A 27,606-nucleotide genomic window follows, 5' to 3' on the forward strand; every position below is an offset into this window, starting at 1 on the left:
GTAACGGGGTACTGGAGGTAAACTGCCTTAATCAGTTATAAGATTTAAATTTAACGACCGAAAAGTACATATTCTTCCGATAAATACTGGTCAAGACCGCTACCACGGCGATCCGGGTTCGATTCCAATACAATACAATACAATAATACAATAAGTTTTATTTTGAGTCGGCAAGAAGGCAACATTACAAAACATAAGCTCTGAAGAGCTTTTGAACCGACTATACAACAAATTAAAACAAGTTTAACAAAGTTATAAAAGAGCTACAAAAGAGAAATTATTAAGCACACTAATTTAAACTAATTCATGCGCAGTACCTAGACCCCTAGCTCAAAAGTCAATGTTACACTTGGAGGTCAAAGGTTAGTAAGGATTTTTCCTGTATGGTCAATAACTTTGTCATCCATGATGGGATTTTACTTGGCACAAATATTTTCCGTAATAAGACAAAGTGTCTTACGGGAGGTCAAAGGTCAATAGGGTTTTTTCCCCTTTTTGGTCAATAACGCTGTCATCCATTGCGGGATTTTAATATTACTTGACACAAATGTTTCCCGTAATGAGACAGTGTGAGACAGTGTGTCATATGTGATACTCGGACCCCTAGCTCGAAGGTCAATGTCACATTTGAAGGTCAAAAGTCAATATTGATCTTTTCCTGCACATTCTGTAAAAAGTTTTGGATTAAACTCATGTGTCATACGGACCCAATTAAAAAAATTGTTGGTGTATTTTCTCCAGAATTACTTCCTTTTAATATGATGATTTTTTACATTTTTTCTCATTTTTCCCACCATTTTCAAAAGAAAATCAATATTGAAATAAAATATTTTCCTATTTATAGATGTTATAAGCAATCAGCAAATGTACTGGTACTGATGATAAACCCGAACAGAAAATGAGGTTTTTACCTGTAACTTTTTTATTCCTGCAATTTGTAATCAATGGTCGGTATCAAAATAAAGCTTAACATTTGCTGAAAACTTAACATAATTCAAATTTATATTTAGTTAGCAAACTCACACAAAGTGAGGCCCTGAAAGGGGTTTGTAAAATGGGGACTGTAAGCAGGTTGACTGATGATAAATTCGAACACTTTGTCATTTACAAAATTTTCTTCGTAGTATTGTATTGAAATTTTCCCCAAAAAGCTGCAACAGTCATTCCTAATCAAGTAATGAAACGTGACCCAATGTCAGACCTTCATGTGGCGACAGTGAGCATGCGAAAAAAAAAAACACCCCTTCCCCACTAATTTTGGATAAATTTATACAGATAAATGTAAGTCATTTATTTATACAGAATATTTACCAATTTTGTTTTTATTTACACCAGTTGGTGTTGTAAATGGATACTATTAGATGGTGTGTACAATTTTATAAATAACCGATTGCAATCAAATATTTCCAAGATGGTCGACTTTATCATCTGTCCAGGTTTATCATCAGTACCAGTAGATTTTTGTTTTAGCAAATTTTAATCCAAATGTTAAATTATAAGATATTGTTTTTCCTTGACAGGCACTGGTACAGAACCCAGGAACACTGGTTATGTTAACTGTCCGCCGTTACTTACTGATTGGTCCAAACAGTGACACGCGCGTAGTGAATTTCCGTACACTACCAGCTGTACGGTACGATATGGCGAATAGTCCTAGCAACAACAACAACTTAACAAAAAACAACAACAAAAACGTATTTCCTGTGAAAACTGAAAAGGAAAAAATATATAAAAATGAGCTAAATTCAAAGCTTTTGGTGACACTTATTATAAATTCATGAAAAAGAAAATGTTTTCCAGGTTTACGAGCATCCTGCAGCATGCAGTGGATGCGGTAAGTTGACGCACTGCACATGCGAATAACTTTATGTTATTTATAATTTTCAGATTTTTACATTTCTGTATAATTTTCGGGACTTGATTTTGCAATTTTTTATGTTTAAGGTATTGCACAGCTACTGATATTTCCATAGGCTACCCACAGGCACCAGTATCGGACCTGGGACAAAGAATATGGCCTTGTTTTTCATTCTAAATGAGTTGAAAATGAAAAATATGCAATGAAATATGACCCCCCTACAAATGATACATATGTCTACTGAAGGCCAGAATCTCGAGAATCGAGCCTGCGAGCAATGGGTTCACTTCCCGGGCCGTTGTGAAATAAATTCTCTAGATATTTCAACAAACTACCTATCACTATTTCACACGTACATTTAGCTACAAAATGAGACCGACCCCAAGTCTCTAGCCCTCCCCGTTCATGAAATATCTATCAGAAAACGAGTGACTTTCTGCTGCAAGTTCCAGGTAGATAGAAATGCGGCACAACGAAACGGTACGAAATCACGGACTAAAAGATGTTTGTCAGCCTAGCAAGGGTCAAATTCATTTGCCATTAATAACAGGTATTACTAAATACGTAAATCATGGCCACACATCACCGTCAGTAGCATCTACTATACGTGATATTTACTTTTTAGCTCGACTATTCATAGAATAGTGAGCTATTGCACTCGCCCATGCGTCGGCGTCGGCGTCTGCGTCCGCGTCTGCGTCCCAATTTTGGTTAAGGTTTTGTATGTAAGCTGCTATCTCAGTAACCACTTGTGGGAATGGATTGAAACTTCACACACTTATTCACTGTGACAAACTGACTTACATTGCACAGGTTCCATAACTCTGTTTTGCTTTTTTACAAAATTATGCCCCTTTTTCGACTTAGAAATTTTTGGTTAAGGTTTTGTATGTAAGCTGGTAACTCAGTAACCACTTGTGGGAATGGATTGAAACTTCACATACTTATTCACTGTGATGAACTGATCTACATTGCACAGGTTCCATAACTCTATTTTGCTTTTTTACAAAATTATGCCCCTTTTTCGACTTAGAAATTTTTGGTTAAGGTTTTGTATGTAAGCTGGTATCTCAGTACTTACTAATGGGAATGGATTGAAACTTCACATACTTGTTCACTATCATGATCTGACATGCACTAAGCAAGTCCCATAACTCTACTCTCTTTTTTTTCAAAATTATGCCCCTTTTTCGACTTAGTAGTTTTTGGTTAATTTTTTGTATGTAATCTGATATCTCAATATCCACTAATTGGAATGGATTGAAACTTCACACACTTGTTCACTGTCATGATCTAACATGCACTGTGAAGGTCCCATAACTCTACTTGGCATTTTTACAAAATTATGCCCCTTTGACTTAGCAGTTTTTTGTTAAGTTTTTGTATGTAAGCTGGTATCTCAGTATCCACAAATTGGAAAGGATTGAAACTTCACACACTTGTTCACTGTCATGATATGGCATGCAGTACAGAGGTTCAATACCTCTACTTTGCATTTTACAAAGTTATGCCCCTTTTTCAACTTTTGTATTCATTCAATTGACAAGGCTGTTGAATAGTCGAGCGTTGCTGTACTCCGACAGCTCTTGTTTATTTTTCCGTCAGTCTTTCAATTGTATTCTCCGCCATTGAAACCAATACGATAATATCCGAGTAATTTTGCACGAAACGTTGAGATTCTGTCGGAGGTGTGTCACTATTGGCCAATCAGAAATTGCGTTTAAAAATACCTTATGAATTCTGTTCAATGGCGTAGCATTCAGTTGAAAAACCGTGGAAAAATTTGAAACGCCGATATCGCGTGTTTGAGATGCAACTGACGATTGTGAGTGGCCCTAGTTTATGTATTTATTTATACTATTTAGTATTTTTTATTGAATTTGAGCCGTACTTGGCGAACAACCATACTTTAGTCTATGTTTACGTACCGATTCTTTGGGCCGCATTTTTATCTACCAGGGACTTTCAGCAGGAAATCACTCGTTTCCTGATAGATATTTCATGAACGGGAAGGGCTAGAGACTTGGGGTCGGTCTCATTTTGTAGCTAAATGTATACAGTTAAAAGTGATAGGTAGTTTGTTTAATTGTCTAAAGAATTTATTTCACAACGGCCCGGGAAGTGAACCCATTGCTCGCAGGCTCGATTCTCGAGATTCTGGCCTTCAGTAGACATATGTATCATTTGTAGGGGGTCATATTTCATTACATATTTTTCATTTAGAACTCACTTAGGATGAAAAACAAGGCCATATTCTTTGTCCCACGTCGGATGCTGGTGCCTGTGAGGCTACCGTATCAAGACATTAGTCTGAAATTGAGACTGAGAGCTGTCCATTAAAAAGTGATTTTTAGCTCATCTGATTTTTTGAAAAAAAATGATGAGTTATTGTCATCACTTGAGCGGTTGTCGGCGTCGGCGTTGCCTGGTTAAGTTTTATGTTTAGGTCAGCTTTTCTCCTAAACTATCAAAGCTATTGCTTTGAAACTTGGAATACTTGTTCACCATCATAAGCTGACCCTGTATAGCAAGAAACATAACTCCATCTTGCTTTTTGCAAGATTTATGGCCCCTTTTGTACTTAGAAAATATCAGATTTCTTGGTTAAGTTTTATGTTTAGGTCAACTTTTCTCCTAAACTATCAAAGCTATTGCTTTGAAACTTGGAATACTTGTTCACCATCATAAGCAGACCCTGTACATCAAGAAACATAACTCCATCTTGCTTTTTGCAAGAATTATTGCCCCTTTTGGACTTAGAAAATCAGTTTTTTGGTTAAGTTTTATGTTTAGGTCAGCTTTTATCCTAAACTATCAAAGCTATTCCTTTAAAACTTGCAACACTTGTTCACCATCATAAGCTGACCCTGTACAGCAAGAAACATAACTCCATCCTGCTTTTTGCAAGATTTATGGCCCCTTTTGGACTTAGAAAATATCAGATTTCTTGGTTAAGTTTTATGTTTAGGTCAACTTTTTCTCTTAAACTATCAAAGCTATTGCTTTAAAACTTGCAGCTCTTGTTCACCATCATAAGCTGACCCTGTACAGCAAGCAACATAACTCCACCCGCTTTTTGCAATAATTATTGCCCCTTTTGGACTTAGAAAAATCATTTTCTTGGTTGAATATTATGTTTAAGTCAACTTTTCTCATAAACTATCAAAGCTATTGCTTTAAAACTTGCAACAGTTTTTCACCATCATAAGTGGACACTGTACATCAAGAAACATAACTCTATCTTGCTTTTTGCAAGAGTGATGGCCCTTTTTAGACTTAGAAAATCATGGGTAGGACAATATTTCTATTATACAAAAAAAATCAGATGAGCGTCAGCACCCGCAAGGCGGTGCTCTTGTTTCACTAAAGTGGCTAGGGGTCCGTGACCGAACCTTTAGACCTGGGGTCTAGAGGTAGTACAGGTCCGGTAATCAATATATAATATGTACTGTATTCCTAGTGATAAGGTAATTACTGGTAAAGGTTATGATTAGTTAACTTAAAGTTGCTGTTATTACAGTTCTTTTTTGTAGAGCAATATTTTATTGGAAGTGTCTAGTGGTACGGATCCATACCTCTAGACAAGCCTGTTAGGGGTTTTCTAGGGATACGGACTTCCTTTTTCTAGAGATTTCGGGTTATTTACATCTTTAATTTTGTTGAAAATGAAATAACAAATAAAACTTAACCAGTGTTCACTTAAAACTTGGATCTAAATTGTTTACAGATACCAGCGTTCACCCAGTTGTTTACCTTTTCTTTCAAAACCTAAATAACCGAGGGACTCCAAATGAACACACTCTTCCGTGCCGATTAGTTTATTGTAAAATACACTGTTGATAACAGATCAATGACTGATTCTAAACCTTGAATTAATTATGTCTCCCCCAGGAGACATATTGTTTTTGCCCTGTCCATCCGTCTGTCCTTCCGTCCGTCCGTACGTCACACTTCATTCCCGAGCAATAACTGGAGAACCATTTGACCTAGAACCTTCAAACTTCATAGGGTTGTAGGGCTGCTGGAGTAGACGACCCCTATTGTTTTTGGGGTCACTCCGTCAAAGGTCAAGGTCACAGGGGCCTGAACATTGAAAACCATTTCCGATCAATAACTAGAGAACCACTTGACCCAGAATGTTGAAACTTCATAGGATGATTGGCCATGAAGAGTAGATGACCCCTATTGATTTTGGGTACACTCCGTCAAAGGTCAAGGTCACAGGGGCCTCAACATTGAAAACCATTTCCGATCAATAACTAGAGAACCACTTGACCCAGAATGTTGAAACTTCATAGGCTGATTGGTCATGAAGAGTAGATGACCCCTATTGATTTTGGGGTCACTCCGTCAAAGGTCAAGGTCACAGGGGCCTGAACATTGAAAACCATTTCCGATCAATAACTAGAGAACCACTTGACCCAGAATGTTGAAACTTCATAGGATGATTGGTCATGATGAGTAGATGACCCCTATTGACTTTGGGGTCACTCCATCAAAGGTCAAGGTCACGGGCCTGAACATGGAAAACCATTTATGATCAATAACTAGAGAACCACTTGACCCAGAATGTTGAAACCTCATAGGATGATTGTGCATGCAAAGTAGATGACCCCTATCGATTTTGGGGTCACTCCATTAAAGGTCAAGGTCACAGGGGCCTGAACATTGAAAATATTTCCGGTCAGTAACTTGAGAACCACTTGTCCCAGAATGTTGAATCTTAATAGGATGATTGGTCATGCAGAGTAGATGACCCGTAACGATTTTGGGGTCACTCTGTGAAAGGTCAAGGTCACAGGGGCCTGAACATTGAAAACCATTTCCGGTCAGTAACTTGAGAACCACTTGACCCAGAATGTTGAAACTTCATAGGATGATTGGTCATGCAGAGTAGATGACCCCAAACGATTTTAGGGTCACTCTGTTAAAGGTCAAGGCCACAGGGGCCTGAACATGGAAAACCATTTCCAATCAATAACTTGAGAACCTCTCGACCCAGAATGTTGAAACTTCATAGGATGATTAGTCATGCAGAGTAAATGACCCCTACTGTTTTTGGGGTCACTCTGTTAAAGGTCAAGGTCACAGAGGCCTGAACATTGATAACCAGTTCTGATCAATAACTTGAGAACCACTTGACCCAGAATGTTGAAACTTCATAGGATGATTGAACATGCAGAGTAGATGACCCCTATTGATTTTGGGGTCAGTCTATTAAAGGTCAAGGTCACAGTGGCCTGTTCTTGTAAAATCATTTTTTAGAAATAACTTGAGAATCACTTGACCTACAATGTTGAAACTTAATAGGATGATTGGACATGCAGAGCAGATGACCCCTATTTATTTTGAGGTCACTTGATCAAAGGTCAAGGTCACAGGAGCCTGAACAGTGACTTGAGAACCACTAGGCCAAGAGTGTTGAAATTTAGCGGGATGACTGGACATGCCAAGTAGATGATCCCTATTGCAGCCAACCATCAGTGTCTCTTCGACTTTCGCTCCTGGCCCCTATTGACTTCTTGTATAGGACTTTGCATTGGGGGAGACATGCGCTTTTTTACAAAAGCATTTTCTAGTTATATTTGAAATTCAGCAGAAAAAAAATAATTAGAGAACTGGAATTGTTTCCCTTGACATCGAACTTACTTGTCCGGAACCGGTTCTCTAGCCAAAGTACCATGCATAGGCTAGGGAACCGGAATTTTAATTCTATGCTTATGCTGCCGAAATTCACTTTGTTTCTTTTGGTAAGTATCATGCATGTCAGATTATTTTAAGTAAATTTACCATGCCCAAGTTTGCATTTTTCTGCGTTTATTGTGTCTCCAAAAGTGTACTCGCTGCATACCTTGTCTGCCATATTGGAAGATATAAACTAGTACAAATGAATGCATGAAAACTGGTTTGCACTTGTTTAAACATGTACTATGTTTGAATTATTTATGTCATAAATGTAAAATTGTATTGTTTTTTATTTGCGTCATTAGATGTTTACGGATGTACAGAATAATTTAATTGCCATAATTTAAAGCTCCCAGCGGATTCTTTGATCACTTTAAATACTGGTTTGTAACATTTCGGCATTTCACGTGCATCAGTTTTTTTATTGGATTAAAGTTTGCAAGTGATTTGCAAATTGAAAAAAAATGTGATCGGTGCTAATTAACAGAAATTACTTAATTTGTTTTAGTTGTTTCTTTTAATATTGTATTGTACCTTTTAAGTTTAAATTTCAAGTTTACTTTAGCTTGCTCCGATGCCGACAATGATTTCCTCATTCATTCATACTAGTTTATATCATTTCAATATAGCAGACAGTATGCGGCGAGTACACTTTGGAGGCACAGTAAATGCAGACAAATGCAAGGGCATGGCTTGCTGAAATGTTAAAATTAATTAAGATAATAACATGCGTGATACTTACCAAAAGAATCAGAGTGAATTTCGGCAGCTTTATGCATAGAAATAAAATTCCGGTTCCCTAGCCTAAGCACGGTACTTTGACTAGAGAACCAGTTCCGGACGAATAAGTTCGCTGTCTAGGGAATTGATTCCGGTTCTCTAGCCACTGCCTCTCAGTTTAATTTCAGGTAAAGGTTAAGTTTCTGTTTAATGTGGTTAGTTGACGAAAGTCCCCACCTTGAATGGATGGAACAACTTATTTCCATAAGAAAAGTAATTAACTCAATATTCCTAGGATTGTGTTATATTAGTTTGACTGGTGTCATATTTACCTCTCCAGCATACAGTCTAAGCCCATACTGCTGGAAATAGTACCAATTTTTTTTAAGTAAATCACTGAACACTAGTCGGGATATCAGTCGCAACCAAGAATCAAACTCGGACAGATCTATACAAAAAATGGTATCCATAATTATAGAAAATGTCTAGAGTTACAGATCCATACCTCTAGACCCTGATTCTAGAAGTATGAATCCGTACATATGGACAATTGTCTAGGAGTATGAACTTCCATATATCATGGATTATTCAGTTTGGTCATATTATGAACATTAGAATATGAGTTTTTAGCTCAACTATTCGAAGAATAGTCTAGCTATTCTACTCACCCTGGCGTCGGCATCCGCGTCACACCTTGGTTAAGTTTTTGCATGCAAGTACATACAGCCATCAATTAAAGGCATATAGCTTTGAAACTTATTTTTTCTTTTTCTAGGTCAATTACCAACCTCTCTGGGTCAATAACTCTGACATGTATTTTGAGCAAATTATGCCCCCTTTTGGACTTAGAAAATTTTGGTTAAAGTTTTACATGCAAGTTACTATCTCCAAAACTAAAGCAGATATTGATTTGAAACTTCACATGTGTCTTCAGGGTTATAAAACTAGTTGATAGCAGCAAGTCCCGTAACTTTGACTTTCATTTTGGCCAAATTATGCCCCCTTTTTGACTTAGAAAATTCTGGTTAAAGTTTTGCGTGCAAGTACATACAGCTATTTCTAAAAGGCATATAGATTTGAAACTTATTTTTTCTTTTTCTAGATCAATTACCAACCTCACTGGGTCAAGTTCCATAACTCTGACATGTTTTTGAGCAAATTATGCCCCCTTTAGACTTAGAAAATTTTCGTTAAAGTTTTACATGCAAGATATTATCTCCAAAACTAATGCAGATATTGATTTGAAACTTCACATGTGTCTTCGGGGTTATAAAACTAGTTGATAGCAGCAAGTCCCATAACTCTGACCTTCATTTTGGCCAAATTATGCCCCCTTTTGGACTTAGCAAATTTTGGTAAAAGTTTTGCGTGCAAGTACATACAGCTATTACTAAAAGGCATATAGCTTTGAAACTTATTTTTTCTTTTTCTAGATCAATTACTAACCTCACTGGATCAAGTTCCATAACTCTGGCATGCATTTTGGGCAAATTATGCCCCCTTTTGGACTTTGAAAATTTTGGTTAAAGTTTTACATGCGAGTTTCTATCTCCAAAACTAATGCAGATATTGAATTGAAACTTCACATGTGCCTTAGGGGTTATAAAACTAGTTGATAGCAGCAAGTCCCATAACTGATATGCATTTTGGTCAAATTATTCCCCCTTTTGAACTGAAAACTCTTTTGATATTTAACCTTTTTAGGTAATATTTTCCTGCCTCTGGGACAATATTTCGAATAGTCGAGCTTGGCTGTCTTACGGACAGCTCTTGTTGTTTCTAAACTAATAATCTTAAAATGCCATATTGAGGAAAAAAAGATGCCCGCGTCAGGAATCAAACCCGGGCAGCCAGCTTTCTAAGGAAATATAGCATTAATTTCCTGATACCTAAATTTTTTTAAAAAAAAGTTGTAGTCATACAATCTGGAGACCAGTGCCTTTAAATGTCACTCTAGTATGATCTTGTTGTTATTCAGCCATGTTTAAATTATATCAGTAAAAAGATGCATTGCGTGACTTTGTTTTATTCTTTTGAAAATAATTTTATTCATTTTCTTGTTATTTCAGCTGGCTCCTCAGTTGTCTCTACAAGAAGAGTTTGTCTTCCACTGGAAAGCTGTGACCTCATTCTTCATTGATAACAAAGGTTTCTATTCTCTTCAATTTAAAAGCTGCTACCAATTGAAAGTTATGAGGCAGATGGCTCATATTTTATTGATCTGTAACTAAGAATGCAGGGGCAGCAAAATAAATTGTCTGACTTGCCTAGATTGTCCAAGAACCCTTGGACAAGTGGTATTTCGCCAGACATTTTTACATCATCATTTTATGGACAAGTACAAAATAGCTCTTTGAAAAAATGGAGAAGTAAGTCAAAATCAGATTTTGTCTCCACTGAACAGGTGATGTGTGATATTCCAGTAGAAAACATTATTGTAAAAACATATTTTTCATAACTTAAAAGCATAAGACATGTTGCTTAATGTTTACCTCTTTAAATTACGTATACCTGACATAAGTAAATGAATAGACTTTTATATAATTTAATTGTAAAAAGTCTCTCCATGTCAGTTTTGTATAGGGTAATTGCAATATTAGTTAAATATTTGTTAGAAGAGTCTTCTTGTTTTTCATGTCAATTTGGGTAAAAATTAAAGAATTCAGTTCCTGTTGTCTTAAGGTGAAAAGCAGCCTGTAGAACAAACAAGTATACCAGCCCATCTAGAGCAGATGTTAGTGATTTTACAGCAAGAGGATGAACAGTGTGAGCGCGGCATGTATGGACCATGTCTTGAATATCTGCTACAACACAAGTTGCTCGAAACTCTTTATTCCCTAGGCAGAAGTGATGTATGTTTACATGTATATAATAACAAAACAAGGGTATATACTTGGAGTTCCAGGGTGTTAACAGTAACAAAAACAAGTATTTGACCACAGTTTGAAGAGACAGGAAACCACAGTCTCAGTTGTACTATAATTATCACATTTTCAAGTAATTATACTATCAAACTTTACAAAGAATCATTTCTTGTCAGATTGTTACCTTAAAAAATATGTAGTGCTTCACTTTCTTCTGTTTAAGTGTATATGTGTGTGTATTGTATATTTCAGTATCCACCTGGTATGAAACAGATTGTGCTGTCATTCTTTACAAAGTTACTATCAAGAATAAAACAACCATTGCTAGCACATGTCAGTGTATATAGAGCAGTTCAGGTATCCATTTTTACCTCGTAATGCTGTTAGAAAGTGAAGGTTTATAAGTTTTTAGATTTGTACAGAGATATAGAACTTTTATCATGTGAAACGTCTGTCCAGTTTACATGAGATAATCAAGTGGATCTGCCCAGATACCCTGCTTTGCATGAAATAATACCTGAACTGAATCATTTGATTAAACACCTACTGTATTTCTGTACAACAACATATTCAGTGGCATTGTACATAATAATAATGATGATGATGATTATGAAAATGATGATGATGATTATATGATAATGATAACTTGATTTAAACAAACAATCATGACCGCAACCTGCCCCCTGAGGCCATTTTACCCCTGTTGCCGAATACCAGTGCTTAAATGCTTATATGCGAAGTTCTAACGACAGTTCATTCCGTAGTTTTGGACCAATAGTACAGAAACTTCAATCATTAAATGTTTTGCACTTGTTGTATGGAACAACATAACGGCATTCAGATTTTTTTCTACTAGGAACATACTCTGTAACAGTAAGCAATTCTGTTAAACACCTGAATTGGAGTTTGTGTTTTTTACTTCCAAGATTAAAGCTTTATAGCAGCTGTACAACCAGAATGGTTTGATTAATGATTTGTATCATTGATATATGTACATGTAGGTTAAAGGCACTGACCTCCAGATTTTGGCTAAAAAATGATCTTTCTTTAAAATTGAAATTTGGTCATATTATGAACATTAGAATACGAAATTTTGTTTATAAACTATTTTAAAAATGCCAAATCAAGAAAAAAAGATGACTGTATCAGGAATTGAACCCAGACCGCCGTGGCAGTAAGAAAGTTTTCCGCTGTCATTACCAGTAGCGCTATGGCGGATTTAGTGTTCAAGACTCGTAAAATATAGATATTTATAATCAAGGCAGTTTACCTCAAGTAAAGCGTTACAAACCTTTTTTGATTTTCATCGTAAAAAGAACTAATTCTCATGTGTTTCTGTAACATATAGTGTGTCAGTAATTAAGTTTTAAAGCCTTCTTAAGAAATATAGCATTAATTTCAAAATATCTCAATTTTTTTTAATTTTTTTGTTGTTGAACGATCTGGAGGTAAGTGCCTTTAAGGAACCAAGTCTTTCAACTTGCTAATTTGTGTTTAAGATCTAGATTTAAAGGTTCTAATGTGCCTTGATGTACTTGTTGATCGAGTGCAAGTTTTCATTTTTTATTGCAGATACATGTAAAACAATGAAGATATTGTTTTATTTTGCAGAGATTGATAAAGACATGTGGTGAGGTTAAAGCTGGTCCAACAGAGATAGAAGAAATCCAGTTCCTTTGTACTGTCTGTGCAAAAATAAAAGCTGATCCATATATTGTCAACTTCTTTCTAGAGGTAAGTTTGAGTTGATTTCCTGTTTATCAGCAGGGTGGACATTGCAGCTGTCTATTACAATTTTATATATTAGTATGACTTTAAACCCATTTTGTGGTCATGATTCTTTCTGAAGATATTACTATTTAGTTTTGTATTGATTGTCTATTTGTAGATGCCAAAGCCATCCCAAAATAGTTCTGCAAGTGGTACAAATGCTCCTATAGTCCAGGAACCAGCAGCTGAGAACAAACTGAAACAGCAATTTCATCTTGTCAACACCTTGTTAAATCTGTCTCATAGTGAGGTATTTCTATTTTAAACTTGATTTTTTGAAAATTTTCAAGTTAAGTTTTTTTGTCGCCTTTTTGTTAGTGTCTGCATCACAAAAATTTTACATGTCTCTTAGGATGTAAAAGGTCAAATGCTTCCAAACTTGTTTTCAGTGTCATGAGATGACCTTGCTTGACAAGTTATATAACAATTGCCTTTTTTTTTTTGTAGACTTTTTTCTGTGGATATTTTTTCTAGAATTATGGCCCTTTCTTAATAAACAGTTTGCTATTTAGAGGATGGAGCAGTATGTGGGGGCATCCGTGTCCTATGGACACAATTCCAGTTAACTTTAGATAAGAAATTTTGGTTCAAGCTTTGTATGGAAGTAGATTTATCAGAAACTAAGTGGCCAAATGTTTTCAAACTTTTTACATGTATGTGCAAATAATGAGATGACTTCACAGGACTAAACTAGTATCCCTTATAAGTAAATCAATACTTTGAAGTTATTGAATTGCATGGGCAGAAAGTGCCATGGTTTTAACGAAACAAGCTATTTAGGATTATACATTTGTGAATTTATACTTTTAGAGGTAAAGTGAAAGGGGATTTTATTTGTTCATCAGAACTTAATTTTGTAGGTTAATAAGCTAACCATTAACTTCATAAAATTTTGTTCTCCATGAATACTAATGATAAGTAATACAAGAGAATGCAGTTCTTTGTTTTTCAATACTAATATTACTTCTGTGGACATGTAACAGGATAGTCGTGTTGCTGTTAAAGCTTGTGAAGGACTGATCCTGTGTTCTAGTCTACCTGATCCAATAGCCGCTCACTGTATGGTGAACAGTACAAGTTTCTGTGAGGACTTTACTCAAAGGTTGATTGACACTTACAAGAAATTACCAAATGATGTTAATCCCATGGATTTGGAAAATGTTCAAGCAAAATGGGGGTAGGTATTTGTGATAACAAACATAGATACTTGTATATTTTCTTTTGCAGCCGTGCACAGGTCAGACATGTTTGAAATTCATTTATATCCTCTATGTAAACATCATCTTAAGTATATTTAGTAATATTTATTTACTTTAACAAAACTATCTTGTTTAATGTTAACTTGTTTGGTGGTTACCATACCAAACAGATAAGTTTCTTCAAATTCTCCTGTTTGTTGATATGCTTTTGTATAAATCCAAAGCTACTTTTATTAGCTCGACTATTCGAAGAATAGTCTAGCTATTCTACTCACCCTGGCGTCGGCGTCGGCGTCACACCTTGGTTAAGTTTTTGAATGCAAGTACATACAGCTATCATTTAAAGGCATATAGCTTTGAAACTTATTTATTCTTTTTCTAGGTCAATTACCAACCTCACTGGGTCAAGTTCCATAACTCTAACATGTATTTTGAGCAAATTATGCCCCCTTTTGGACTTAGAAAATTCTGGTTAAAGTTTTACATGCAAGTTACTATCTCAAACTAAATGCAGATATGAATTGAAACTTCACATGTGTCTTTTGGTTAAAAAACTAGTTGATTGCACAAGTCCCATAACTCTGACCTTCATTTTGGCCAAATTATGCCCCCTTTTGGACTTAGAAAATTCTGGTTAATGTTTTGCGTGCAAGTACATACAGCTATTACTAAAAGGCATATAGATTTGAAACTTATTTTTTCTTTTTCTAGATCAATTACCTACCTCACTGGGTCAAGTCCCATAACTCTGACATTTATTTTGGGCAAATTATGCCCCCTTTTGGACTTAGAAAATCCTGGTTAAAGTTTTGCGTGCAAGTACATACAGCTATTACTAAAAGGCATATAGATTTGAAACTTATTTTTTCTTTTTCTAGGTCAATTACCAACCTCATTGGGTCAAGTTTCATAACTCTTAACATGTATTTTGAGCAAATTATGCCCCCTTTTGGACTTAGAAAATTCTGGTTAAAGTTTTACATGCAAGTTACTATCCCCAAAACTAATGCAGATATTGAATTGAAACTTAACATGTTTCTTCGGGGTTATAAAACTAGTTGATAACATCAAGTCCCATAACTCTGATGTGTATTTTGGTCAAATTATGTCCCCTTTCGAACTTAAAACTCTTTTGATATTTAACATTTTTGGGTAATAATTTCCTGCTTCTGTGACAATATTTCGAATAGTCGAGCTTGGCTGTCTTACGGACAGCTCTTGTTTTATTCTTAATGTTTGATTTTTTACTGGTTAATTTATAATGCAGAATCATTTAATTTCAGTCAGGTTTTAGATATGAAATAATTTCTTCTTTGATGACCTCAGTCGTGATATCCAGAAAAATGAGAAACCCTCAAATGGTAATGATTTAATATTAATAAGTCAGATGATATAAAACACAGGTAGCACTGTCATATATGGTGGGACTTTCTTGACTTTCAGGAAGAATCTTTGTATATTTTAGAATGGAAGTTGTAACTAAAAGAGAAGATGACACAACGTTTGTTGGAAAGCGCCACCTAGTGTCCTTCCTTTCCTGGCTGGACTACTGTGATCAGCTATCAGCTATAGCTAACCCTATAGTGGCAGAGGCCCTGGCTCGGACTATACATCAAACGTTTCTCGTACCATACATTCTACCAGACATGCTACAAATGTAAAGAACTTGCTATATATATAGCCCTTACCCATCCAAATTTCTATAATGAACTTGTCCATCTTCCAATTTAGACAGTACCATTAACTGTTTAAAGGGGTGCATACCAAAAAGATACTGGCTGAATAGCAAACAGTGCAGATTATGATCAAACTGCATGGATGTGCAGGCTGAAGATCATGATCACTTGCCCCTCATCGATGTGGGTTCGAGCCTCACTCGGGGCGTTGAATTCTTCATGTGAGGAAGCCATCCAGCTGGCTTACAGAAGGTCGGTGGTTCTACCCAGGTGCCCGCTCGTGATGAAATAATGCACGGAGGGGCACCTGGGGTCTTCCTCCACCATTAAAGCTGGAAAGTCACCATATGACCTATCATGTGTCGATGCGACGTTAAATCCAACCCCAAAAAAAAAAGACTGCAACTGATCATGATCTACACTTGTCGCAAAGACAGAATGAATCATGTCCAGCATAATAAGGGCTAGAGAGGTTATTATAAATGTAACTTGATTAATTGTGTAATTCATTGCAGTCATCTTAAACTACTTGCTGTATTTCTGACAATTTTGAAAAGCTTTTAATATGTAAATCAAAGAGTACTTCTTGATTGAGTCATTAAAGCTGCTGTTTTTGAGACACTTACCCTACTGTGGGTTCAGAACTATATAATGTGTGAATAATTCTTGCATGTTAGAAAGCTATCCAGCTGGCTTTTAGAAGATGGATGGTTCTACTAAGGTGCCCACCCTTGTCTAAAATTATAACAAATTGTGTCTCCCACCCTTGTTTAAAATTATAACAGATTTGTATCTCCCACCCTAGTTTGAAATTATAACAGATTTGTATCTTAACAAAGATTAAGACAAACCTGCTCGTATACATCTTGATACAAATCTAGTGAATTAATCAGTGATCTCTGTATTTTATGTGCTGAAAGTAAATGTTACAAGCGGAGAAGTCTATATTATGTATATTACAGATCAGAGAGTGGGTGCATCACAACAACAGCATATATGACAAGGTGTCTTCGTACTGTGTGTTCAGAAAGAATGTTGTCAGGTAAACTTGTTTTGTAGTTTCAAAAACAATTACTTGTCTAGGTCATAAATTTGTTTACCAGTATTCAAATTTTAGTTAATGGCGGTCATTCATATTTTGGCAACATATATGTTTCACTTAGAGAAATGTGTATATGTAAAAGATTTTAAGGGATTGAAAATCAGAAATACATGGTTTTATTTTCCTGTGTAACTATTTGTAATTACATCCCTTTAAGGAAGTGGACCAGATTTTGTATTCTAAAATGATGATATTGCGTGATTCTTTGGACATAACAGAAAATTGCTTTTTTATGGCATTTCTCATTACGGGGCCATCACCTATAAGTAGTCATATTTAAAAAGCTGTTTTTTTTTTATTTTCCTATTTCAGTAAAATTTCCTATATCATATTTCTTACATATATGGGATATTTCACTAATATGGACCAAAACACGAGTTTTGAGAATTTATTTATTTATCTGCATGGTACAACCAAGATATACCAAAGGGAGATTAATCTTTGTCAGTCAGGTACTTGTATTTCTGTTTAATTGCGGCTATAAAATTAATTCCAAATGCAGAAATATAAGAAGGTGTTTTTATTTATCTGAATGTTGTTTATCAAATTAGTTTTATGTTTTAAAGCTTTATTTTTGTTTGGAATTGGAGTTAGAAAAATATCAAACTTTATAAAATGCACCTGGTCAACACGTCAGCAGCTGATCATTTACACTAAGATATGTTCACTGAGTTTTTAACATAGGCTTAGGTTTTCTATAGAGGTATCGTTATAATTTGATTTTATTATACTGGTTGCCCAACTGAAATAAAACTGATAAACATATATCCCATAAAGAATAATGTTAATATAAGATGTATTGTATTATATTTTAACAAATGTTTGCATTGACAATTGCATATTTGGCCAAAATTTATTTAAAATGAGGGTTTATAATATTATTATTACCTCCCTTTTCATATATTTTGCAACCAAGACGGATTGAAAATAAGTGGATTCAGAAGCTGTACCCTGTTTTAAAACTTTGTTTAACAGAATATTGAGAAAACTGAAAATTGCCGTAAAATGTGGCTTTGATGTGATTGACCACCTTTAACTTTTGCAAAAACATTTCACACCAAGAACTGCATAATTATATACATCCGCCCAAATTCAAAGATAAAGTTAGGAAATAAAACAGTTGAATGAGCCATAACCTTACTCCTCTTCAAACTTTTTAAGCAAAAGTGTTCAGGAGAAGATCTTAGGTCTTAGAATGCTGTTGTCCCAACCATTCAGTGTTTTGTAAACAAGTTTTATTTAGTCATTTTTATTATTTCTTTACCAAGGATGATCAAATAACAATATCATTGGCAAAATATTAAATTAAAAAGCTTTATTTGGTGCCAGGACCACCCACAGTAGTGTAGTCATATGAAATAAAAAATGTTAAAGGGAGGTAATAAAATTTGTAGAAAGTCTTTTTAAAAGTTACTAATAACAATATTTATTTACATTTGAATTTTGTTTTTATAAAATACATAAGTGTATTGTATGTAATTAAAATTGTAATTTTTCAAGGGAGTTAAAAAGTATTTGTATTGTTGTTAAAGTTTATTTATATATAACCACTGGAAAATCTGAGCATGGTGTTGCACATTTCATTACCTTTGTAACGATGTGAAAGGAGATGTCACTCATCACCCTTGCTGTCATTTTTAGATGTTCCACAGTTAGTGGGACAGAAATATGGTTTGATCTTAAACTTTGTATTTGGTGTTGAGGTTATATTGAAAGATTATGAACATTTTCTCTGCATAATGGGTGGAAGTAAGAGACTTGTGTCATATTGTGACTTTCATTTTTATAGCATGTCTTATGAAGCATACATGCAGTTCCAAAAGAAATGTTTGCCAAGTTATAGGTTACTTATAAATGCAATGTTTTTAGAAAATTTGAATCAAAACCTTTAAGCATAATACAGGAGTTGTTTAGAGCTGTGCAAAGGTTGTGTAGTTATTATCAGAAATGTTTACCTTGAGTGAAATTTTCTACCCATATATTGTGAGAAGTTAAATACATGATAGTGTATACTTTGGATAGCCAAGAGGCCTGATATTCACACAAATATATTATCTACATACTGCTGTGTATCTGCTATAAACTTTTCTGCAGGAGCCCACCTGTGATGGTCCTTTTAAAAACAAAACAAACAAAAAACTCCCTATTCAAAATTATTGTCTTTGTTTGACATAAGAGTAATTATGGGTTGGCATTAATTGGAGTGACAATTACGATATTTGTATCTATACAGAGTAATCAGTATTCAATATACATGTAATTTATTTAGAAATGTTTCATGGAGTGACACTTTTTCACATGCGTTTAGAAATAACACGTATTTTTCAGTCAGGAGAGAAATCCGTTGATTTTAGCAATCTCACTTTTCAGATTATATATCAGAATCTAAAGTTGTGCAGGCAACGTGATAGCTAGTCTCTGTTTGAAATCACAGGTTTGCATTACCATCATAAAAAAGACAGCATGTACAAATTAAAACCAATCACTAATTGTCTTACTGTCTCAATTAAGGAAACTGATATAAAGGTTATTGGATCTCCAAATGTATCTTCAGTTTATATTAAGAACTGTTACACACCCCTGAAAACCTAAAAAAAATTGTTCAGATTGATAACATTTCAGATTGTTCAAAAACTATAACATTTTATTACTATTGATTTTTTTAAAAAACAAATGATTGTATGTTATTCAAATTGAGCATTTTTCAAGGGGTTGTTTAAGTTTTATGTTTAAAGTTTATTTTTATCCCTAAAATCAAGCATTGTTTGTTGCAATTCTGTTACCTCTATGTACCATGTGAAAGCAATGTAACTCATCAACTCCTTCTTGCTTTTTAGATTTCCCAGTTGTACTTAGAAAATATGGATTTCTTGTTAGTTTTTATGTTAGGTTAAACTTTTCTCCTAATGGTAAATAAAGACTTTTGCTTTGGAAACTTTCAAATACATGTTTATCTACATCATTCAAAGAGAATCTTACCAAGTAAGGTACTTAAAATCATGTTTTTGAAAATATTGACCCTTTTAAGAAAATCAGTTTTACTGTGAAAGGTTTTATTATTATCAGCATTTTATCCTATAAACTTTCTAAGCCTATTTCTTGTAAAACTTAAAACATGATGTGTTACATGATAGCAGAGCCTGATATACACAAAATAACTACCATACTGCTTTTTGCAAGAATTTACTGCGCCCCTGTTGGACTTTAAAAAAAACAAATCAAAAAATCCTATTAAATTTATTGTCCTTTTTTCTTAAATATCAAAGCTTTGGCATTATTAACTTCTACATTTGTATCTAACATCAGTAACTAGTACAGCAATAACATAATTTATTCATGTTTTGGAGTGACATTTTTGCACTCGGATTAGAAAAAACATTTCTCATGGAGAGATATATGTTTAAGCATCAACTTTCTCAGATAAATCAAATCAAAGTTGTGCAGCAACTTGAAGCAGTTTTTTGCAAATCACAGTGACTGCATTACATCAAAAAGACACATAACATTAACCTCTATTTTTTGCAAAGTGAAAGCTGTTTAGATAGTATTGGAGTACAAATTTCTATTATAATAAAAAATCAACCCTGAAACCTAGCCACGCAGCCGGGTAAAAACTCATTATTTGATTATATTATCAGATGTGATGTCAGCTTACTTTAATACAAAATTGAATGTTTGATGCATAATTCATAGCCACTTTCAGTTAAAAAAAAAAGTGGTACTGCTTTGGTAAATAACGTTCAAAGAAATTTTTGTAGATTTGTTACAACTGATACTTGTATTACTAACATGTCATCTTCTTTCAAAAAGTAATTATCATATTTTTGAGTCCAGGGGTAAAAACTCTTTTGTAAGTTTTTACTAAAAGTAAAACCTGTAATCTTTATTTTACCTTTATGAGTTGAAACAATTCTATGTAACATTGATGGTATTGCAAACTAGATAGTAAAAATGTAGTAAATCTTACAAAACAAGAGCTCGTAGAACACAAAATGCCCCCTTGATGCATTCAGTAATTGCACAAGGAACAGAAATGATTCGGTCACTCACAAAAGTTCTACTGTTCTGGGTCAATGTGACTTTTGACCTATTGACCTCAAAATCTATAGGGGTCGTCTGCTGGTCATGATTAACCTTCCTATTAAGTTTTTTGCTCCAAGGCCCAAACATTCTCTAGTTATCGTCTTGAAACCGTTTAACTGTCACTGTGACCTTGACCTTTGGCCTACTGACCTCAAAATCAATAGGGGTCATCTGCTAGTCATGACTAACCTCTCTTATCAAATTCCATGATCCTAGGCCCAAGTGTTCTCGAGCTATCATCCGTAAACAATTTAACTGTTCCGGGTCACTATGACCTTTGACCTACTGACCTCAAAATCAATTGGGTCATCTGCTGGTCATGACCATCTTCCTTTTCAACTTTCATGATCCTAGTCCCAAGCGTTCTCAAGTTATCTTTCAGAAACAGTTTAACTTTTCCGGCTCACTGTGACATTGACCTTTGACCTACTGACCTCAAAATCAATAGGGGTCATCTGCTGGTCATGACCAACCTCCCTATCAACTTTCATGATCCTAGGCTGAAGCATTCTTGAGTTATCATTCGGAAACCGACAGTTTAACTGTTCTGGGTCACTTTGACCTTGACAATTGACCTACTGATCTCAAAATGGGGGTCATCTGCTGGTCATGCTCAACCTCCCTATCAACTTTCATGATCCTAGGCCCAAGGGTTCTTGAGTTATCATCCAGAAACCGTTTAACTGTTCTGGGTCACTGTGACCTTGACCTTTGACCTATTTATCTCAAAATCAATAGGGGTAATCTGCTGGTCATGACCAACCTCCCTATCAACTTTCATGATCCTAGGCCCAAGCGTTCTTGAGTTATCATCCGGAAATGAACTGGTCTGCATACCGACAGATGAACGGACCTACCGACCGACAGACCGACCGACAGCTGCAAAACAATATACTCCTCCTTCTTCCAAGGGGGGCATAAAAAGTATGGCTGCCACATAGCAGAGTCATTTCTTTCCCTTTTTAAACATTTCCTTCACAGAACAAATTTTCATCAACCATACATCCTGCCTGCCACTCAGGTGAGCAGATATTGGGTGTTCATTTTTAGATTTCCTGCAGGTAAAGTAATATTTTCATGTGTTGGTATTTAATGTAAATGTAAGTGCTATTCTTATACCAATATCAACAGATTCAAGGGTCCTCTGTGGCGGAGTGGTTACGGTCACTGACTTCAAATCACTTGCCCCTCATTGATGCAGGTTCAAGCCTCACTCATCCAGCTGGCTTACGGAAGGTGGGTGGTTCTACCCAGGTGCCTGCTCATCATGAAATAATGCAGGGAGGGACACCTGGGGTCTTCCTTCACCACTAAAGCTGGAAAGTCACCATATGACCTATTATTTTGTCTGTGCGACATTAAACCCAACAAAATAAATAAATCAACAGATTCAAGACAAAATCTAAATGTTCTTCCCGTTATCATAATAACCTTGCATGTATTATATATTGATGCTCTCATCTCATACTTTATATGGCATGTTATTTTGCAGAACTGGTGCTATTTTTATTGGGTAATGATCATCACCCTGAAGTACATGGTGAGACAAAAGAGTGTCTCCGTTTTCGTCTAATTGAGAGATGTAATGGTGTTTCTGAAGAGGTAGGTTAGACTGCAGTTACTTGGAAGATTTTCTTAAACCTACCCATGCTAAATTTCTATAATAGACTTGTTTAAATTGGGTCTGCTTAGTATGTTTTAACCCCTGGAAAGAGTTTCAGGTCACTCACAGGTAACTAACTACAAGTACTATTATTTATGAGATGACATGACAAATGCAGATTTCAGTCAGATTGGTTCATGGTCAGTTTCTCGTGTTGATATATCAGAGCCAAATATGGAACTATTACTCAGTGAAATTTTAGTTAAAAAATTGTATTTGTCTGTGTTCCAGCAGATATTTTGTTCTATGGTCAGTCATTAAGAATCATTTCACCATCCCATTTAAGATATCCGGTCTACAAATAGGCAAAGTTTGGTGTCTGGTGACCCCATGTTTTTTGGTATCGTTTGAAAGAGTTGTGTCTGCTGAACAATAATTAGTAAATAAGATGTCCATAAATAATACACAAAAATCATTTCAGTCAATGTAAGACTGAGAATGATAAATCTTGCACTGTTATAACAGGATTTCTGTTGAAGTATCATTAAATACTATAAAGTGAAAAAAAAATATTTTCTATAACATATTTTTGTCATGTAATATAATTATATTTTCTTTTTCAGTAGACAATACACTTTCAAATGATACCAAAATTATATGGGCTTACCAGGCATCAATATTTGATATATTCTAATTGCACTGTTATATAGAACTTGCTTATTTGTGGACCAGATACTTTAAATAAAGCATTTAACTGAAAGGTAACCATGCACATTTTTCTAAAGCAAGGTCTAGTTAAAAAGTTAGTTTGGATAAGCTCTGCTTTGAAAATATTTTATTGTGTTTTTCATGTTGTGCTTATTCTGTATGAGACACTGAGCAGTAGCCTGTAAAATATTACTCTTTGTTTTTTTGTTCGCTTAAATTACATGTTTTTATTCTGTAGGTTTGCCTCGTTACACTCCAGCTGTTTGACACACTTCTACAGAAGGATGATGAACATATACTTCGTAATTTAGTGCTCCGTAATCTTGAACAAAGGAATTATTTTGATGCAAATGCAAAAAGAAAAAGTAGCATTGTCGTTAAAGATGCAGAAAAGACGGAAGAAAGTCTTACCTCTGAAAATAAAGAGCAGCATTTTGCCAAAGATGTCTCTGGGTCAGACAGTATATCAGATGCTTCAGCTGTAACTGAATCTCAGAATGAGGCTGTGTCTCAAACTGAAAATGAGGCTGAACCTTCTGAATTGAAGAGTGTGAATGGTGTTGAAACTGTTACTAAAACTGAAGTGTTGAAAGTGGATGAAAACTCTGAAAATTCTGTGGAAATAGTTAGTGATAAACAAAATATTAAGTGCCAAAATGAAAATGAAGGATCTGCAAGCTCTACTGAAACTGCTGGAAAAATGAAAGGTAGCTTTCACATCTTTTTACTCCTTTTTTTTGTTAACAATTAAAAGTAATGATTTAAGTCAAAATGTCATTTAAAAACATTTTTATACCATCTTGAAATATATATGTACATGTCTTGTTACATACATAAACAGTATAAAAAACATGTTGTAAATGATGAATTTTTCATGTAACTGTGATTTTAAATTAAGTTATGTGTTTTTTAGATGAGAAGTTTGAAGAAATAAGTCTATCACCATTTTCCACCCCACTCCATGTCAAGACAGAAGTACATAAAATTGTTAACAGGTAATACATTAGTCAGTTAACATTTAAATAAAGTCCATGGTTATTGGACATTTCATTTGATGCACGTTTGAGTTTTTAGCACATTTTTGGTGATTAATATTGCATTCCTTGTTCTGAGTTGCGTATGTTAAATCAGTTACTTGAATAATTGTTAGATGTCTTAAATTGGCATTTATATTGGTGCAAGGGTAAAGTGCAAGACACTTGATATGGAGGTTGTGTGTTTGACTGGTCTCCCTGATCTATTTTCTAAGGTGTAATAATGGTATGAAATCTATGAAGCAGTCATCGAGTGTTCTTAAAATTAGAAATTCCTCTACCTTTGATGTAAAATAAAGAGGTTTTAACAAAATACCTTGAATACATGTAAATTTATTTAAAAGAGATCACTTTTTTTGTGATACAGTTTCCTGACGTTGTTACCAGAAGAACTTAAATCAAGTTACCAGACAGCTGATGGTGGCTATGATATGTACCTGAAAGATGCTCACAAACAGGTAATGTGTTGTGTCCAAAATTGCAGTGCTAGCTCTAGTCTAGTAATCCTCACACATGGTGAAGTCTTTGTGCAAAACAGATCCTTATTTGATTGCATCTAATTTTACCATGGAGGCTTTATCTCATACTTTGCTTGCATTGCTCCATGTGATTTTACCATGGAAGTTTCGTCTGATACTATGCTGGCATTACTCCGTGTGACTTTATCATGGAGATTTTGTCTCATACTATGCTTGCTCATACTATGCTTGCATTGCTCCATGTGATTTTACCATGGAATTTCGTCTCATAATGTGCTGGCATTGCTCCATGTGATTTTACCATGAGAGTTTCGTCTCATACTATGCTGGCATTGCTTCATGTGATTTTACCATGGAGGTTTCATCTCATAATATGCTGGCATTGCTCAATGTGATTTTACCATGAGAGTTTTGTCTCATACTATGCTTGCATTGTTCCATGTGATTTTACCATGGAGGTGTTGTCTCATAATATACTGGCATTGCTCCATGTGATTTTACCATGGAGGTGTTGTCTCATAATATGCTGGCATTGCTCCATGTGATTTTACCATGGAGGTGTTGTCTCATACTATGCTGGCATTGCTCCGTGTGATTTTACCATGGAGGTGTTGTCTCATAATATACTGGCATTGCTCCATGTGATTTTACCATGGAGGTGTTGTCTCATACTATGCTGGCATTGTTCCATGTGATTTTACCATGGAGGTGTTGTCTCATACTATGCTTGCATTGTTCCATGTGATTTGACCATGGAGGTGTTGTCTCATAATTTGCTGGCTTTGCTCCATGTGATTTTACCATGGAGGTGTTGTCTCATACTATGCTAGCATTGCTCCGTGTGATTTTACCATGGAGGTGTTGTCCATAATAATGCTGGCATTGCTTCCGTTGATTTTACAGGAGTGTTGTCTCATACTATGTTGCATTCTTCATGCTGATTTACCATGGAAGTCTTGTCTCGTACTATATTGGCATTTCTATGTGATTTTTTTCAAGGAATTTATAACGATATGCTGGCATTGACTGCTGTGATTTTTACATGGAGGTTACATCTCATAATATGTGGCATTAGCTCTGTGATTTTAAAGAGTTTGTCTCAATACTTATACTTATGTATGTTACCAGGATTTTACCATTGAGTGTTTTGTTCAAAATATCTGCATTGCTCCATGTAGAATTTACCATGGAGGTTTAGTCCATAATATGCTGGCATTGACTCAGTGATTTTACCATGGAAGTGTTGTCTCATATATGCGGCTTTGCTCAGTGTGATATCTACCATGGAGGTTTGTCTCATAATATCGCTATGCTCCATGTGATTTTTACCATGGAGGTTTATCTCATACTTGCTGGCATTGTTCCATGTGATTTTACCATGGAGGTGTTGTCTCATACTATGCTTGCATTGTTCCATGTGATTTGACCATGGAGTTTGTCTCATAATTTGCTGCTTGCTCCATGTGATTTTACCATGGAGGTTGTCTCATACTATGCTAGCATTGCTCCTGTGATTTTACCATGGAGGTGTTGTCTCATAATATGCTGGCATTGCTCCGTGTGATTTTACCATGGAGGTGTTGTCTCATACTATGCTTGCATTGCTTCATGTGATTTTACCATGGAGGTCTTGTCTCGTACTATATTGGCATTACTCTATGTGATTTTTCCATGGAGATTTTATATCGTACTATGCTGGCATTGCTCCATGTGATTTTACCATGGAGGTTTTATCTTGTACTATATTGGCATTACTCTATGTGATTTTTCCATGGAGATTTTATATTGTACTATGCTGGCATTGCTCCATGTGATTTTACCATGGAGGTTTTATCTCGTACTATATTGGCATTACTCTATGTGATTTTTCCATAGAGATTTTATATCCTACTATGCTGGCATTGCTTTATGGTATTTTATGATGTAGGGTTTTTAGCTCACCTGAGCCAAAGGCTCAAGGTGAGCTTTTGTGACTGCTCAGTGTCAGTCGTGTGTCGTGTGTCCATCAATGTTTTCTAAAAAAATCTTCTTCTTGAAAACCACAGGGCAGAATTACACCAAACTTCACAAGAATGATCCTTGGGTGGCCCCCTTTCCAAATTGTTCAAAGAATTGAATTCCATGCATAACTCTGGTTGCCATGGCAACCGAAAGGAAAAACTTTAAAAATCTTCTTATCCAAAACCACAGGGCCTAGGGCTTTGATATATGGTGTGTAGCATCATCTAGTGGTCCTCTACCAAAATTGTTCAAATTATCCCCCTAGGGTCAAATATGGCCCGGCCCCGGGGGTCACATGGTTTATATGGACTTATATAGGGAAAACTTAGAAAATCTTCTTGTACAAAACCACACAGCCTAGGGCTTTGATATTTGGTATGTAGCATCATCTAGTGGTCCTCTACTAAGATTATTCAAATTATCCCCCTAGGGACAAATATGGCCCCACCCTGGGGGTCCCAATTTTAACATAGACTTATATAGGAAAAAAAGTTTAAAAATCTTCTTGTCTGAAACCACAACACTTAGACCTTTGATATTTGGTTTGTAGCATTGTCTTATGGTCCTCAACCAAAATTGTTAAAATTGTACCCCTGGGGTGAAAAGAGGCCCTGTTCTAGGGGTCCCAAGTTTTATATAGACTTATATAGAAAAAAACTTTAAAAATCTTCTTTTCTGAAACCATATGACCTAGGCTTTTGATATTTGGTGTGATGCATTGTCTAGTAGTCCTCTACCAAAATTGTTCAAATTATGCCCCTGGGGTTAAAAGAGGCCCCGCCCTGGGGTCACTTAGTTATTATGTAAGTTATATAGGAAAAAAT

The 27,606-nt window shown here is 35.3% G+C and overlaps 1 protein-coding gene across 5 annotated transcripts in view; it reads left to right on the forward strand.

Annotated features, from left to right (window-relative positions):
- Window positions 1-1,663: 1,663 nt before the first annotated feature.
- The window catches only part of LOC123546516 (FHF complex subunit HOOK interacting protein 2A-like), a 35,367-nt gene continuing 9,424 nt past the window's right edge, over window positions 1,664-27,606 (forward strand). For all 5 annotated transcript variants that reach the window (XR_008372331.1, XR_008372332.1, XM_053550865.1 and 2 more), the window contains exons 1-13: window positions 1,664-1,834; window positions 10,333-10,411; window positions 10,946-11,115; window positions 11,380-11,484; window positions 12,739-12,861; window positions 13,016-13,147; window positions 13,881-14,074; window positions 15,562-15,753; window positions 16,735-16,814; window positions 22,450-22,559; window positions 23,507-23,975; window positions 24,182-24,263; window positions 24,670-24,760. Coding sequence is in view for 3 of the 5 variants with exons in the window: in XM_053550865.1 (XP_053406840.1) it covers window positions 1,778-1,834; window positions 10,333-10,411; window positions 10,946-11,115; window positions 11,380-11,484; window positions 12,739-12,861; window positions 13,016-13,147; window positions 13,881-14,074; window positions 15,562-15,753; window positions 16,735-16,814; window positions 22,450-22,559; window positions 23,507-23,975; window positions 24,182-24,263; window positions 24,670-24,760 (1,884 nt within the window). In the remaining 2 variants the exon portion in view is untranslated. The remainder of the gene's footprint in view (window positions 1,835-10,332; window positions 10,412-10,945; window positions 11,116-11,379; window positions 11,485-12,738; window positions 12,862-13,015; window positions 13,148-13,880; window positions 14,075-15,561; window positions 15,754-16,734; window positions 16,815-22,449; window positions 22,560-23,506; window positions 23,976-24,181; window positions 24,264-24,669; window positions 24,761-27,606) is intronic.

This window comes from Mercenaria mercenaria, chromosome 9 (genome assembly GCF_021730395.1).
Source record: "Mercenaria mercenaria strain notata chromosome 9, MADL_Memer_1, whole genome shotgun sequence".
Classification (NCBI taxonomy): Eukaryota; Metazoa; Mollusca; class Bivalvia; order Venerida; family Veneridae; genus Mercenaria; species Mercenaria mercenaria.